Source organism: Furipterus horrens, unplaced genomic scaffold, assembly GCF_987537825.1.
Source record: "Furipterus horrens unplaced genomic scaffold, mFurHor1.1.pri manual_scaffold_12, whole genome shotgun sequence".
NCBI classification, from domain to species: domain Eukaryota; kingdom Metazoa; phylum Chordata; class Mammalia; order Chiroptera; family Furipteridae; genus Furipterus; species Furipterus horrens.
In genome coordinates, this window is record NW_028327182.1 from 6,986,664 (window position 1) to 7,003,254 (window position 16,591).

General features: G+C 44.3%; 1 protein-coding gene across 2 annotated transcripts in view; it reads right to left on the reverse strand.

Annotated features, from left to right (window-relative positions):
- Positions 1-4,049: 4,049 nt before the first annotated feature.
- CLDN10 (claudin 10) overlaps positions 4,050-16,591 on the reverse strand; it is an 83,589-nt gene continuing 71,047 nt past the window's right edge. For both annotated transcript variants that reach the window (XM_090258517.1, XM_090258518.1), the window contains exons 4-5: positions 4,948-5,055; positions 4,050-4,344 (exon numbers count right to left, since the gene is read on the reverse strand). In XM_090258517.1, the coding sequence (XP_090114643.1) occupies positions 4,224-4,344; positions 4,948-5,055 (229 nt within the window). In that variant the 3' untranslated portion in view covers positions 4,050-4,223. The remainder of the gene's footprint in view (positions 4,345-4,947; positions 5,056-16,591) is intronic.

Consider the following 16,591-nt stretch of genomic DNA (forward strand, 5'->3'; position numbering starts at 1 on the left):
TATTTGTTTCCAGTCCCTTCCTGCCTGCAAAGTTTCTTTTGAGAAATAAGCTGATAATCTTATAGACACCCTTTGTATTTAACTCTCTGCTTTTCTCTTGATGCTTTTAAGATTCTCTATCTTTCACCTTTGGCATTTTAATGATGATGTGTCTTGGTGTGGTCCTACTTGGGTCTAGCTTGTTTGGGACTCTCTGTGTTTCCTGGACTCGTGTATCTATTTCCTTTGCCAAATATGGGGAGTTTTCCTTCATTATTTTTTCACATAAGCTTTTGGTTTCTTGCTCTTCCTCTTCTTCTTCTGGCACCCCTACAATTTGGATGTTGACACATTTAAAGTTGTCCCAGAGGTTCTTAAGCCTCCTCATTTTTTTCAATTCTTGTTTCCTCATTCTGCATTGGTTGACTGTTTTTTTCTTCCTTATAATCCAAATCATTGATTTGAACCCTGGTTTCCTTCCCTTCGCCATTGGTTTTGTGTGGATTTTCCTTTGTTTCGTTTAGCATATCCTTCACTTCTTCCCTATGCATTTGCCGTACTCAAGCATATCTGCCAAGTCTATGAGCATCTTTATCACCAATGTTTTGAACTGCGTCTCTAAGGTTGGCTATCTCTTCGTCGCTTAGTTCTCCCACTGGAACCTTGATCCGTTCCCCCTTTTGGGCCATACTTCTCTGTCTCCTCATCTTGACAGGCTCCTGTGTTTGTTTCCCTCTGTGTCTTAGGTAGAGTTGCTACACCTGTTACGTTGTGAGGGGCAGAGCCCTAGGTATTTGTCAGTACAGGGCAACCCATTTCACCACGTTGTGGCGCTGCATGTGGGGGAGGGGTCTGAGAGGGAGCAATGCCGCCTGCCCAGCACTCGCCCCTTTTCCAGGCACTTCTCCCACTTCCGCACCAGACTGGCGCCCCTCTAGCTGCTGCCCTGGCCATCGTTCCTAGAGTAAGTGGGTCTGTGAACGCTCTAGGACCATGGGGGGGCCCTTTAAACAAGCGGACTCTGCTGAAAAACTAGCAGTTTCTGCCTCTGCCCCAACCCCCACTGGTCTACACAGTCAGAAGCAATGAGGCTTGATTTTCCCCAGCGCTGGGACTATGAGCTGCATGGTCTGGTCAGGAGCTGGGAGCGCTCCCCAGGTGTCCCTCCTGACTTTTTAAACCATGTAACTGCACTTCCTGCCAGGCTGCTGCTGCTGCCGCCACCACCGCCACCACACCGCGTCCTCTCCACCCAGATTCCACCCCTCCTACCTGTCTGGGTGAGTATTTCTTCTTTATAACTTTGTTTGCTGGACTTCCATGCAGCGCGATTTTCTGGAACTTCTGCTTGTCTCTAGTTTTGAAGTAGTTGTATTCCTTCTTGGTTGTGGAGGGAGACGCAGTGTGTCTGTCTACGTCTCCATCTTGGTCGGAAGTAGAGCCAGAAAGTAACGTTTTAACTAAATGGTTGCTGCATTTTGGATGGCTTTTCATTTTGTCAGTCTTTGAAGTGACACTCTCCATTCCATCATTGTGACTGAGTTACTAGAAATGATTTCTGAGTTGAACTTAATCTTTCTAAGGGATTTAAGCTTGCCTTGTTGGCTATGCCATAAAACATCTTGATTTAAAGTTCTCATAATTTGTGTCTATCCCCCCTCCTCCCTTCCTTTTTACATGTAGTCCACTGGCATCCTTTACAAAACTTCCCATGGGGACCCTTCTATGCACATGTACACACTTCACATATAAGTTTGTAGTTTTAATGAAAGCCAACTCCAAACGTTCATACAGTAAGACAGAGATAAGCAACCTACAAAAACACACTGCCCAAGAAGGCACACAGGACACTGTGTTCAGTCAACAGGTATATAGCTAGTTGGGTTTGTTGTTTTTTAACATGCATCATTCATTTAATTAGATGAAATTTGTTTAATGTGTGTTATTTCACTTAGATCAACTTTGAGATGTAGCTCTTATTGTAATCCTCACCCTGAAGATGTGAGAAACTGGAGTTACTCAGTAACTGGCCAGAGGCCATACAACCAGAAAGTGATAAGAGCAGGCTTAAAACCAGAGGTCGGCTCCATGTTCTGCGTCGGCCACAAAGAGGGCTGAGGGAATGTGAGGAACTCAGCTAAGTCCAGACAACATTTAAATTAAGTCGCTACACCTGCGCTGTAAAAGCCAGTCCCTGAACTCACCTGTCTAGTCCTCTCACTTCATCCTGCTAGATGGGGTCTCTTCACTTTTCTTTGGACCGTCACCTTTATTTCCTCTCCCTGAGGCACAGCTATCATGATGTCCCTGGTTACGGGCAGAGCTTTTCTGTCTTTTTTACTCCCTTTTCTCCCTGAATTCCTCCCTAGAATAGCTCAGCACAATCTAACCAGTATCTCCACCAGGACAGCTCTGAAATGTTCATTTGTATCCCTGGAAAAGATGGACTTCCAAGTATTATGATCTGGAATGTGTGTGTGTGTGTGTAATTTTGGGGGCTAACAAACGTTTCTTTTCTTGCCACTGAGCGCCTCCCAACAATGTGATTGTCCCTTGTAAGCCTTTCACGCTTGAGGAAAATGTTACTCTTACCCAGGCTGTGATTAACATCGTGAAGTGTCTTGCTCAGGACTAACAGACGCTGCCCTTACCCAAAGCTTGAAACTATACATTTTACCCTAGACTGCCTCAGTGCCAAGTCCACGTTCTGTCACTCGCTGTGGCAAGTGACTTACACTCTGCTTTCATTCACTCCCCTCCGCACTCAGAATTCTACCCACCCGAGAGGGCCGCTGTGAGGATGCGGTGAGTTGGGGAGTGAAAAGTGTTCAGAACAGTGCCAAGCATGACCTTTGTTCAAAGGTCAATGCAGCAACTTACATATCTGAAAACTGGTCTCTCCAATACCCATCAGAACTTGGCCTGTCGGCTGTGAGAATCAGGTGCAAACAGGCTCCAGGACTTCCTGTGCTGGCTTCGAAGTCAGCCATGACCATGATCAGCGGTTCTAGCTCAGCTATTGCTGCTACTCCGCCCCAGAATCGGCCTTCTGTATCAGAGAGGCTTAAGCAGCTACTCCCGGCGGGCGAGCCAGGGACTGGGCCATGTCTCGGCCACAGTAGCCTCCTTTGGGCAGTCTCTGTGAATTACACTGATGCTGGCAGGTCTGAGTCACTACATGCCCCCAGGAAGGTGTCCGTTCAACCCCAGCACCTTTTGAGGAATAGTCTCGCATCGCCCCCATGCTGTGTACAAGACACCATTCCTTATACACTTTCTGTTAAATCGATGAAGAAAGAGCCATAAGGAATGGGGACAAAGACTGCAACATATGAGTAAGACTACAAAATACATAGTCCCTCTCTATATCACAGTTCGCTTACTGCGGCCTCACTGTATCGCGGGATGTTTTGATGTTTTAAAATATTATATTTAATTACTTATTGCGGATTTTTCACTATATTGCGGGACTTTGCGGTACTGTATACGTATGTTGTTAAAGTTACATAGGTTTAAGAGTGTAGAATATGTTTAAGAACATAAGTAGTGTTTATAAATGTGGAAAAGGTTAATAAGGGAGTGGAAAGGGTTAATAAGGGACTGCGAATGGGGAAAGCTTTATAAAGCCTTAAAATATATATCAATACTAAAATAAATGTCGGCGGCGGCGGCAGCAGCCGTCCGTCCCGAGAGACGATGGTGTAGCTTCTTAAGAGTCTATCTGCACCGCCGAGAATGGCTGTGCAGTCCGACTCGGGAGTGACACGGTATCTGTCTCCTCCCGTGTTGAATCGACCTCTTACGATGACGCTGGAGTGTCCTCTTCAGCGAAGCTGAAGCTACAGAGCCTGGGCAGGGTGATATGGAGGGTCTGCTGTTGCCCATGCAACAATAAATGCAAGGTTCCTACTTTGCGGATTTTCACCGATCGCGGGGGGTCTAGAACATGATACCCACGGTAAGTGAGAGAATACTGTACTCCTTGACCACTTTCAGTGCCAAATACATGTGCAATAAATGTATAAAATATATACCAATCCTGGAAATAACCTCTTTATTTTTTTACAGAAAATGATTAGTATATAACTATGTAAGAACATTTACATCCATACAATCAACAATTCCTCCAAATTCGCGTTTTAAAAATAGTTTGAGTGTTAATCACAGGAGGGCCTCGCTGGGATCATTCTGTGAATGGCTCGCCGTTGTAACAAACTCAGGACACGGCCCGCACCGGGCTCCTGTCAGACGTAAGCATTCTTGTCAAACTGTTTGGAAGGGTTTGAGGTTTTCACGTCGCCGCCGCCGTGATACTTCGTCCGGGAAGACATGGCAGGTGTGGCCCCGTTGTAGGCGTAGCCCATCCTGGAAAGGCAAAAACACAGCTCAGCTGATTCTGCTTTACACGGAGCGCAGACAAACATGGGGAGAAACCACGTCCCCCTATTTCTGTCACAGCTCAGATGACGTCTCCCCGGTTACTTTCAGTTAGCGTTCTTCCCAAGAAATATTTCAACGTCTTTTCTGAACCGCTGGTGTGACAAAGACTCTGCAGAACAAACCCGTGGCTTTTTCATTTGTTCAGTGATTCTCCTTAAAAACTATTATTTAAGCTCATCTTCTTGGAAGCCAGAAGACCACAGTGACCCTCATCAGCAATTTCTATGTGAAAATTACAATGAGGCCAAAGGGAAGAATGTCCCAGTAGTCAGATCCATATTTCTACTTCCAGAAATAGCTTTGGGATGTAAGAATGTTGAGCGTTTTTCTAAATGAATTATAATGAACTATCTTCTATTCAACATAGTATTTACTGTGTTTAACATTAGGTTTGTTCCATATTCCTAACCTTTCCCGATTCTGGGTATTTGAAATTTCTAAGAATCAGGAACTCTAATTTGTCCCAGAAGTAGTAACTGAGAACAGTACTGTACTTTTTAACAGATCTTTTTTATTTTTTTTCCATACCTGGGTGTTTTGTTGTTGTCAGATATTGAAAAGCAAAATATGACACCACCAATTATGCAGAGGGAGGCTCCCGACCATCCAATGAACAGAGCAGCTCCTAATTCATACCTGGGAAGAAGTATTACAGAAGTATAACAGCTTACTTATTAAGGGGGGGCGGGGTCAACTGTACTGAACACTACTCGCCAACATTCACTGAATGCTAATTCTATTTTTGCTATTAGAGCTTGTACAGGAAGTAATAACACCTTGTATCGTATAATGCTTTAAAATTTTCTCGTAGTGTTTTTATAGCCATCGCTTGATTACATATCCCCAGCATCCCAAGAGGAAAACGAAGGCGGCCCTGCAGGCCAAGGAGAAGTGAAGCAGTGAAGCAGGCTTACACAGCATCTTTCTTCTGCACTCCAGTTAGAAAAGGGAAGGCTGCCTTTGCTTTCACTTTAGCTCAATTCATTAAACATTTATTAAGTTCCTGCTATGTACAAATCATGCGCAAGGTACTGAAGCGGGGCAAAATACGCCACCCCCAAACATGCCACGTTAGCATCAGGATTATTTTGAGCTGAAGGCAATTGAGAAAAGGCAGCAGATACAAGAAAAGCTCTCTGCCCTCCCCTATTTGCCTAAGAGCAGGAGATAAGTATATAAAGGTGTCCCCCCTCCCTTCTCTACCAAGAAGGACAAGTTAATCACCAGAGGATCCACGTAAGGAACTTGACTAGCGCTCATTTTCTATTAGTTCCCCCATATATCTGCCTTCCCATAATTGGCCACCCTAGAAACTTGAAGTCCTTTCCCTTGGTATTATCACTTCTCTACAAACTTATTATTCTGTTAAGATTCTATATAAGCCCAAATTCTTACCACCCCTTCGAGTTACTCATCACTGTGCATGTGTAAGTCACACATTAATAAGTGCCTGTTTATTTTTCTCTTATTAATGTCTTTTGTCAGTTTTATTTATCGGACCCCAGTGGAGAATGTAGGAGATTAGAGGGGGGAAAAAAAGTCTTCCCTCCTCCTCAATAGTGGCCATAAAAGGTCAGTGACATACAGCATCATCCTGCTTATCACTACAACCCAGTGGAAGATGAATAAAAAATAACTACCATTTCCTGATAGACTGCTATTACGCATCTCCTAGATGGCAGTCCAGCTCTGCTGATGACTGGAATAGACGCAAAGATAAAAAGACAGTCGCCGCTTTGGGCAGCTCACCACACACAGGTGCACATAATGCCACTCAGAACCAAAGTGGCAATCACAAGGAAGGGCTACCGGAAATCTCCTCTTGGGGGAGGAGCATCTGCCCAGAGAAAGAAATAAGGAATGAGAAACGTATACCCCAGTCTCCGGGGCTGTTTCTCCTCCTGTCTGCCTATCCTATTCTGAAAGGATAGTATTTTTTAAAAAGAAGAGGTTGTCAAACGTTTTTTAGCCCCCAGACTGCCACTGTAAGGGGAAAAAAATGATGGCTGTCATTCCCTACCAAAGGGCACTTGTCATTGTAAAATGAAGTCACAGTTAGAAGGCTCTTATCATACAGAATTCACCGAGGAGCCGAGAAAGAGAAACAGGAAGTGAAAAAGACTTGCCAAGGTTGGCTGCCTCCCCAGCCCAAGCCCCTGAACTACATGCAGGGGCAGGGCCAGGGCCAGGATCGGTGTCAAGGTCACACGATGATGTTGGTGGCCGCTGGCCTGTGCCTGTCCTGAGCTTTTCCTCATCTGTTCTTCATGCCATGACCCTGGCCACCAGCTGGTGGGAGCGGGAAGCAACACGTACAGAAAATGGGACTATTGCCTGTTTCAGATATGACTACAGAGGCGATTTCAAGGCCTGCATTTGCAATCGGGAGGGACTGATGTACACAATACATGCTGCCCTGTGGTCCCTCCTTTTCTCACTCCTGTGTTGCTTTTTCTGGGAACTGAAGGTGACGGCTGAAGCAAGGAGCAGCTGTAAGCACCTCCTGCACTGGAGCCCCCGATGAGGCTCCGGGAACCGAGACACTTCAGCTGCCACCGTCAGAGGCAGCAGCAGACACAGAAGGGCAGTCTAAGTGAGAGAAACACCTTCAGTCTGCACAAAACCAACAGGCCAAAGAGGGCTGAAGAGAGAGGCGCACAGGTGAAAAAGAAGCGAGCTGGCCCGACCAAGAGTGTTGAATTGGCAGTGTTATAAAAGGTGCCTTCACGGAATATGCTATACATCTACAAAGGATGTCCTGGATTTCCACATCGGCCCTGCTTTTATGCTGTTTGAACAAGATTGTGCAAAGAAAACAAGCCGCGTGCCAAGCTGCCAAAAGGCCTATAGGAAGCCAATGTCAGATCTATCCATCCTCTTCCTTTTGCTGCAAATACAACGAAAGGAAGGAGCACAAAATTTCTACTTGAACATTATTGTAAGATTACGATTGAATGATACTTTCTACTTTTCTCTGTCCCCGCCAACCTCAGAGTATAGGCTGTCTTCTCTCCTGAAACGTAGTTGAAATACCCCTGGAAGAAACAGTCTGAGATTTCTCTTAAACTCTTTAGCTTTCTACAATAGGATGCCAGTACCAGGTACCATGGCTGATAAAAAATAAGTCTATAACTATTACTAGTGGTCAGTTGGAAGTGACAGTGACAGAAATTATACACCACCGCTCAGGACTATGAATTCAAAAGAGCATGCAAACAGGTACATAGTGTTGTTACAAATCAGAGGACAGATTACTCAGGTAGCTCAACCATCAGCAATTATGTCTTTGTATGTATTTAAGCATCTTGAAACATTCTGAAGAGATTTAAGAATCATGAGTTTGGCTTATATTAAAATTGGTTTACTTATTCCTGTTTTAAATATATTTCAATTTTCTTTAAGTCACTAAATACAGACTCTGTTCCAAGGAAAAGATAATTTTCATTTGAATTCTGTGTGATTTTTGTTGAAGACAAACATCTAATCAATAGCAGTACCTGTTCAGAGCTGAAGTCTTTAAGAGACTCCACGTCTATACCAGTAATTTTTAACAATTGCACTGTGAGGGCTTTTGTGACTTGGTTCTTTCTCTTTCAGCCTTTTTCTCTTCAATCTGTTAAAAGACAGGTATAGCAGACTTACTCAACAGTTACTTGAATTCACACCTATCAGTGTGCGTGATCTGGCAAAAATGGACTTCCATTACTGAAAGACAGGGTTGAGAGACAACAATATATTGTAATATCCACTCAGATTAGTCTGGGAGCACACCTCCTTCACACTGACTGGGAAACTGTCGCTGCCTGGAAGTCTTTCTTCATCTGTGCTAATGCTAAGAAGCTGACTTCAACAAACACATTTGGAGACTATCCAAATTTCAGGCCATCTGTCGCAGGTCTTTCTTTTGTTAACAATATCCTCCTGGCCCTAGACCAGCTTCCCCCTCATTGTGTGGCCTCTTTCATGAGCTGTTACAATTGCCAAAATGTCTTCATTTTTCTGAAAGGCTATGCATCTGCTCAACACCAGACAGATCCACGATCATAAGGTTGAGAAGGGAACTTCGTGTTTCGGAGCATCTTTCAGATACTCTGCTCAGCTGATAGTACATGAGTAATAGGGGGGAAATGTACTTGAATACAGAGACATTAAAACACAGATAATTCACTTAAAATTTCTGCCCCCAAAGAACCATAAAGATCAAAGGCATAAAAATGGCCTCTGACCCATTGGGTAAAGTTCTTCTCACCCGCCTGGCTGAGCCTGGGGCCCCGGGCTGTTGCTCACATCTCTCATTGCACGTTGAGAGAACTAGAACTAGCACTGCCTTTGGTGGCCTTCATTCTGCTGCCGCACAGACTTCTCCTATTTCAGCCCGGTCACCCTCACAGAGATCCTCAGCGAATGGGTTGAGGAACACCTATGCTTTATCTTCCCCTCCTATTTCTCTCTTCCTTGCACCCAAACCCATTACCTCCTGATCGGCGATCCACAGGGAGGTGTTGAGCCCCATCTGGTCCCTCCCATAGCAGTGACCGGGTAATGTGCTAACCGTTTGTTTTGGGGTGGATGAAACACACATAGCTCCTTTGTCAAGGATCTTATAGTCTAGTGGGAATAGTTAGACATTAAGGAAATAATTACAGTAAAGTATGATGTAACGTAACAATAGAATCAGAAGAGCTTTTTTTCCTTTTCCCTCCAAAGTAAACACTACCTGTTGTTCCAAATCTATGTGGACGTGGTTCAGGTAAATGCCCACAGTGACAAGAAGTACTGTTACTGTCAACTCACAGTACTAGGGGGTTTTTTTATGCCAAGAGTTTTTTTTTTAACACAGATTATTCTCTTCAGTCTTCACTGCAATTCTGAAAGATGGGTTTTACCAATGAGGAAACTGAAGTTCAGGGAGATTAATAAATGACTTGCCCCATATCTTAGCTAAGTAAATGGGAGAACCAGGATTTAAAACCCATAACCGGGATCCACACCCTGAGCTCTGAGCTGTCCCTCCTTCTTCCTTAGCTGAGTACAAGACGGCATTAATATAAAAAAAATACAATCAAGGCACTGTATTTTCAGTCATCATTGCAGAAAGCTGTGTTCTCTCTCCCTGGCTCATAACGTTCTCAGTGGCTTAAGAGCTCAAAGGTATGGAATTTTTTCTAAATTCCCTTGGGCTATCTTTTCACCCAGCACCAAAAAAACAAAAAAAGTGAGCTCAGTAATTAAAATCAGAACATACTGGACTTGAAAAAAGGAGAGTATCAGCTCCTCTAAAAACAAACAAAAACTAGTAAATGAAAAACAAAAAAAAAACAAAACAAAAAAAACTCATCCTTTTGAGATGCCCAGAGAAGTGACATGACCTTGCTGAAAGTCACTGAACTAGGAGCCGGGTCTTGTGACATTCAGGACAGTGTTTTTTTTCCCAAACATATTATCCTACTCCTCGTTTTAATCATGAAGGGCAGGAGCCAAAATAAATATTCCGATTACCTTAATAAGTAAAACTGTTTTTTTTTAATTGAGAAAGTACACCTATTTATTATCAATGTACACATCTTAACGTTGAAGTTCATTGGTTTGCCTTCTTTTAAAGATTACCGGCTAGCCCTGGCCAGGGGGCTCAGTTGGTGGGAGCATCGTCCTGTGCACCGTAAGGAGCATCGTCCTGTGCACCGTAAGGGTGTGGGTTCAGCTCCCTAGGACCACAGAGGAGCAAGGGCGAGGGTCAAGGTCTGAGCAGAGGTCTGCCTCTCAAACCTGCCTCGTAACTTCTCTGCCTCTTCCCCTCTCTGCGTGGAAAGTGGTCAGGTGTGTCTACAGGAGATGAAATTCTTGCCAATTATCCACGGGCACTTAAGAAACCAACCACAGCAGCACTTCATATAATATTAGCCAAGTAATAAATTATAATTTAAAAGGAACATCTAATGTCCCCAAAATGACACAGTTTAATTCAAAAACAAATCTGTTGTTCAGCAACATCCCTGCCATTGATCTCCTCCATTCACGTGGATAATTGGGGGTGTTCTGGGCCTGTATTTTAAGTGAGAAATGATATACCGAGTCATAACACTCAGAGAAAACACAACAACATGTTTACGGGCAGGTTTTCGGAATCTGGGTTCACTGGCAATGCAAAGGGACTGTGTCAAGACTGGAAATTCTGAAGACAAGCTCCACTGACTGAGACACGGGAGGGCAAGACCAGCTCTGGGCAGCACCCGTCAAGAATCTGTGTGTGTGGAGACAGATGTGCACATGTGGTCATGTGGAGGGAAAAATAAACAGCCGGACTTATGGCAAACAGAACCTGGGTAGGTTAAAAGCATGTCCACGTTTTACCCAGAATCCTCAGCAGCCTACCTGAAAACATTTTATAGAACCAAACCAGGTGTTGGGGAGGATGTGTAAAGAGTGGGGTTCTTGTGAGAAGGGTCTCGAGAATACCCAGCCCTTTGGCAATTTCAGTTTGTTGTACATTTGTGACTCAATGCTATGACTGAGGTGACCAGAAATAGAAGAAATTACACAAGCCTTGTTTCTTTTCAATGGTTTTGTGTTCCGCCCCTTTCAAGCCTGCCTTCTACTTGAGAGCCGAGCATCTGACAACCACTATCCTTTCCACTAGATCTCCAACATTTCAATACACATTTCTCTACGGCTAACCTTAATATACTGGACAAGGCAATAAACTGCTACACTAATGCACTCTCCTTAAGGGTCAGCGCCCTTAAAGTGATAGCTGACATTTACTGAGTGCTGACGATGCGTTGGGCAGTTCTAAACAGCTGAAATGTACTAGCTCATTTAATCCTAACCACCTCACAGTACTTATTCCCCCACTTAGAGATGAGGAACATAGACCACAGAAAGGACAAGTCACTTCTTCAAGTTACATAACGAATAAGTGGCAGATCTGGAGTTTACTCCCAGGAACCTTGGGTCCGGGGTCCTTACTCTTCTTTAAAAAAAAAAAAATTTTTTTTAAAGTTTTTAGTAAATTTGCATGCACAGGTCAAATCTCACAAACCCAACACACCCATGCAACCAGAATTAGTACCCCGAGCCCCGCTGGGCCCCCGCCATCACTGCTCCTCCCTCTGACTTCTGACAGCTCAGGGTGGTTCTGCCTTTTCTTGCACTTACGGGGAACCATGCCCGATGTACCCCTTTTGAATCTGGCTTCTTCATTCAACACTGATTCTGAGATTTATCCAAATGGTTGTAGAGGTTCATTCTCATGTCTGGGTAGTGCCCCCACTGTGTGAAGATACCCCAATCTGTTTACTGTTAACGGGCATCTGGGTAGGCTACTACAAAGAATGCTACTATAAGCATTGCATGTGTATTTTGGTAAACATATAGATGCATTTCTGTTGGGTAGAGCCCTAGGGATGGGATTCTTGGGTCATGTGTCCAGCTTAGGCGGATGCTGTCAGCACAGGCTGCCAACGTGATCGTACCATTTTTTGCTCCTGCCAGCAAGTGTATGAGTTCTGCTTGCTCTATGGCCTCACCAACACTTTTCCTACCACAAGCATTTTAAAACATTATTTCTTTTTTAAAAAGCTGTTAATTCAACTAACTTTTCTTGAGAGCCTACTATGTGTCAAGTGCTCTTCTAAGTGGCAGGAACATCATGGTCCTCACTTTTTCAAAAATTTATTTTTATAGAAGGGAAGGGAGGGAGAGAAGCATCAATGTGAGAAAGAAACATCGATCGGTTGCCTCTCGCACGCACCCCAACCAGGAACTCAACTCACAACCCACGAGTGTGCTCCAAATGGGAATCGAATCAGTGACCTTTTGCTTTGTGAGATGACACCCAACCAACATAAGCCACGCCAGCGTAGGGTCCTCACTCTTACACAGTATGTTTCACTGCCTCCTCTCCTCATTCACTTAACCAAAATCTCCACAAGCGTGCTCAAGTCTTTCCACTCCAGGACAGATGCAGACCAGCAGTCCCACACACTGCTCACTGAGCATCCCTGCTGTAAACGTCACAGAGCAGCGTCTAGCTGCAAGAGATTCCAACAACCAGCAAGACCTAGCCTCCGCTTCGAGAAGCTCCTGGTCTGGTTTGGGAGATGCACCAGTACGAAGCGCTAACAGCCCAGTAGGATCATGAGAGAAGCATGAGGTGCAACCATGCAGCCAGGAGAGCCCCTCACCCAGAATGCAAGTCATGCAGGAAAGCAAGGGTCAGCCAGGATGTGAAACAGACAGCGAAAGGACTGGGGGGCCAGGTGGTAAAAGCTGAGCAACCAGAACGCACGGCATACCAGCAGGGATGGGGACTTCATGTACTGGTCCGTCAAAACAAAACACAATTGCCCAACGCTTGGTCATCAGGTCGATTTTTAAGTCACGCTAGCATAACAAAAGCATCAGATCATTGGTCCGAAGTGGCCTGTGGCACCACCGAACAAAGTCACAGAACCACACCTTCTTAACAGTTTAACAATCGGGTTGTTATGTTCACACGGCCCTTCCATTGGATCCCTTATCCAAGAACCTACGAGCTGTTTACCAATATTAACTCATTCTCCAAATAACCTCTTGAATGGAGTAAGCTTAAATAAACAAACACCCATAATTTATCAAACCATATTAAGAACAGAAGGAAGAAGTTCAGTGTTTTGGCAAGGTCACCTCACGAGATCAATATTCCTTTCAACATCACCACGGAAAATGTGTGTCACGTAGAATGTACTCCATGAATTGTCCATTGTTCATTTAACGTGACAGATAACAAGAATGAGAGAATTTTCTGGGAAGCAGACATCTGTTTATTTCTAACTATTCAACAGCCATAATAGTGAAAAGATTTTACCTAAGTAAAGCTTAAATCCTAAAGTAGACATGAAACATAGGCCAGGAATGAAGAAACGAGAGATAAATAACCCCATCTTAAAAAAAAAAAAAAAAACCTCTGAAAATAGAAGAGCCTGCAGGTAAAACCCAAACACGAGACTATCTGAGCCAAAAAGTTCATGATAAATCTAATACACTAAAAGAGAATAAATCCAAGATCACCGTGACCAGTTTCCTCCATTAGGGCACTTGGCTCAGGGCTCTAACTTTGCGCCGTTTGAACACAAGCCTCTTTATGTCCATCAAATCTTACTTGAAACAGTTTATTTAAGAAAACAATGCAAGGCATTCAGGAAGTTCCTGGTGCGGATAAGGCAAAGGTGGAAATAATGTAATTAAATTTCAGCGCCGGGTTGGGTGAATCACTAAAGGGTGTCTGTTACCATAGGACCGCAGGAAGTTGCAGGAAATTGGGTGCCTTTTTGTTACAAAAAGAAGGGAGTTGGTCTGAGGCAGCTTAAGCCGAAAGGAGTTGAGAAACAGTTTGTAAGGCTTTGTGGGAGTCCGTCCTGGAGTCATAAAACATAATGGTAACTAGAACGAAAGCGAGGAAGCATGACAAAAGGGAAAAGAGAAAATGGGGTCTGGCAGAGCACAACCAGAATCAGATGAAACCCATCTTTAAAGACTGCAATTCTGTCCAATGATTGTAGCCTGGAAGAAAAACCTTCCCGAGAAGTGGTAGGAAAGGGTTTCAGAAATAAAAGCCACTGAACATAAAGCGTGACCCTGTTTGTAATGCCACTGCCACCATCTTTAGTTCAACCAGACACTAGAAGCCACTCACTTTTGTCTCAACAAAGTGCCGAATGAATTTCTTGCGCATTGTAGGAACGGAGTGGGCACTTTTCGATGACATTAGCTGTTTTTCTAACTTAGGCGACCAAGGTGGGCCTTACATCAGTATGTTCTGGAGATCCACAGAGAAGAGGCAATGAAATTAGCCCAGAATTCTTCAGAAAGACCGCAGGCACCGCCAGCCAATAACAAAACTAGGTTCTGAGGCCTGAACCGTTTTCCAGTGTGTTTGAGAGTGTGGGTCTGGGAGAGCAAGCATGTGCTCCTGGAAATTTAAAATAGAGCATGTGCAGAACAGCGCTCTCTCACTGCCCTTCCTAGGTGCGCACGTACACACATGCATGCACACACGCGCGCGCGCACACATACACACACACACGCATGCCTTCTAGGGCTAGAGGGAAAGATGGCACCGGGCAGTAGCTAGCGTGAGGAAGATGAACACATGGCTAAGGATGGGAAGAGGGAGGGGTGGGAGATAGGCAGGCGTGGTTTGAAAGACTTTGATTACCACTGTGTGGAGCCCACCCAAAACAGGAACTTGGGTCTTAACCAGCAGGTTCCTTATCTTTCATGCTGGCTCTGAATCCCACCCTCTGGGGGATTTTAAAGATAGAATAGAAATACAAAGTAGCTTTTAAGGAAAAGGAAACCTGCTCTGTTTTTCTCTGAATAGCCCCAAATTCTTGTCAGTAAAATGTGAGGAACGGAATGATTAAGTAAGAGGAAATGTTTTTGACCTTGTGTAAAACACCTGGGCCTCTCAACCCTGTAATGATCTGCATTTCCCTTTCCCTCCCTACCATCTGGGGAAGGGGTGCATGTTTTCCTTATGCATTTCTGCATGTGGAAAGTGGATAAAAACCCTGGCTAATAAATAAACGGAGGGCGATTTTCCTTGGAGAAAACCCCCTCCTTTCCTTCCTCAGATGGTGAGTGTCTGAGTAGCTTCTTCATCCACTCCGAGGGACCCAGAGTCTCTTACAGGAAGTGAGGCTACCTCCGTGCGGTGAAAACCTTCCCTGGTAACTATGAAAGGGTAGCACTCCAGATTAAGAATTTTTCACTTACCAGGCACTATGCTAGGTCAATAAGGTAGAGATGCAAGACATGTTTTCTTACTTCAAAGAACTTGCTTGCTATCATGCAGGTCAGTGAGGACCGCACAGACAGTCAGAAGCTTCCGGTAGGTGGCCTCCAGATTCAGCACTCCTAGGGCTGGCCCTGCCGTTAGCCTTGGTTCCCCAACATATTCTAAGTTCCTGCACAAACTAAATCAGATTGCTCCATCCTAGCAAATGCCAGCGAAGGAACTGCTATCCCCTAGAATAAGCCAAGTGAAAATCTTGCTTTAAAAGATTACATGTTAAGGCGTATGAAATCAGTGTATTTTATGTTAAGAGACCATCTGCAGTTTACTGATCTTCATTTTCATTTCCTTCTCTACGAGAGATGTTGATAATGGGAAAAGAGACGAAGTCAAGTGAGTCATTTTGCTGCTGGTAGAGAAGTCTGAATTCCTCTCGATAACATTTTTATGTCTCTAGTCTATGGTTGTGGGTAATTAGCTGATTGTATTTACAATTCGCAGGCCTTGACAATTCCTTGATCTAAGTGGATTTTACGTGAAGCATGGAGGGCCTTTCTCTGTGCAAGGCACTGCCAGGGATACAGAAGTAGTGAGAGAAAAAGTCCGTATCTCAGAGCTAGCATGCTTTCAATAAGCAGGATTTTTTAAAAGTGCTTTGACTGGTGTGGGTCAGCGGATTGGGTGTCATCCTGCAAACTGAAAGGTTTCCGTTCGATTCCCATTCAGGGCACATGGCTGGGTGGGGGCCATGGAGTGGAAAGTGACCAATGTTTCTCTGGCCCGTCAAGTGTTTTCCTCCCTCTTTCTCCCTCCCTTCCCCTCTCTCTAAAACAAACAAACAAAAACCCAACAAAGTCTATATTTTCTGTAAGGTTTTGATATGAAGGGACTGTTACTTATAAATACCATCAATCTTTAAGTCATGATGTTTTTCATAATTCCTGGCTCTTGTGTTTCTAATTATATGAAGGTCAACTGGCAAGTTGCACGTTATGTTCCAAGTCACCAGAGAAAAGCTTAATAAAGACATCTCTAAAAATAAGCCACATCTTAAATACAACATACAATTAGAAAAGCAGCCTTGGCCCTGGCTGGTGTGGCTCAGTGGACTGAGCGCCAGCCTGTGAACCAAAGGGTCGCCAGTTCGACTCCCAAGTCAGGGCACACGCCTGGGTTGCGGGCCAGGTCCCCAGTTGGGGGCGTGCAAGACATAAGCGATGATGTTTCTCTTTCTTTTTCCCTCTCTTCCCCTTTTTCTAAAAGCAAATAAATAAAACTTTTTTTAAAAAGCAATGTTAATAATGGCCCATACACTACAGTAATAGCTAATTCAAGGTGTCTGCTTTTTCTAACCAGTTCTGAGCATCTATCTACATGCACCCTACCCTAACTCACAGC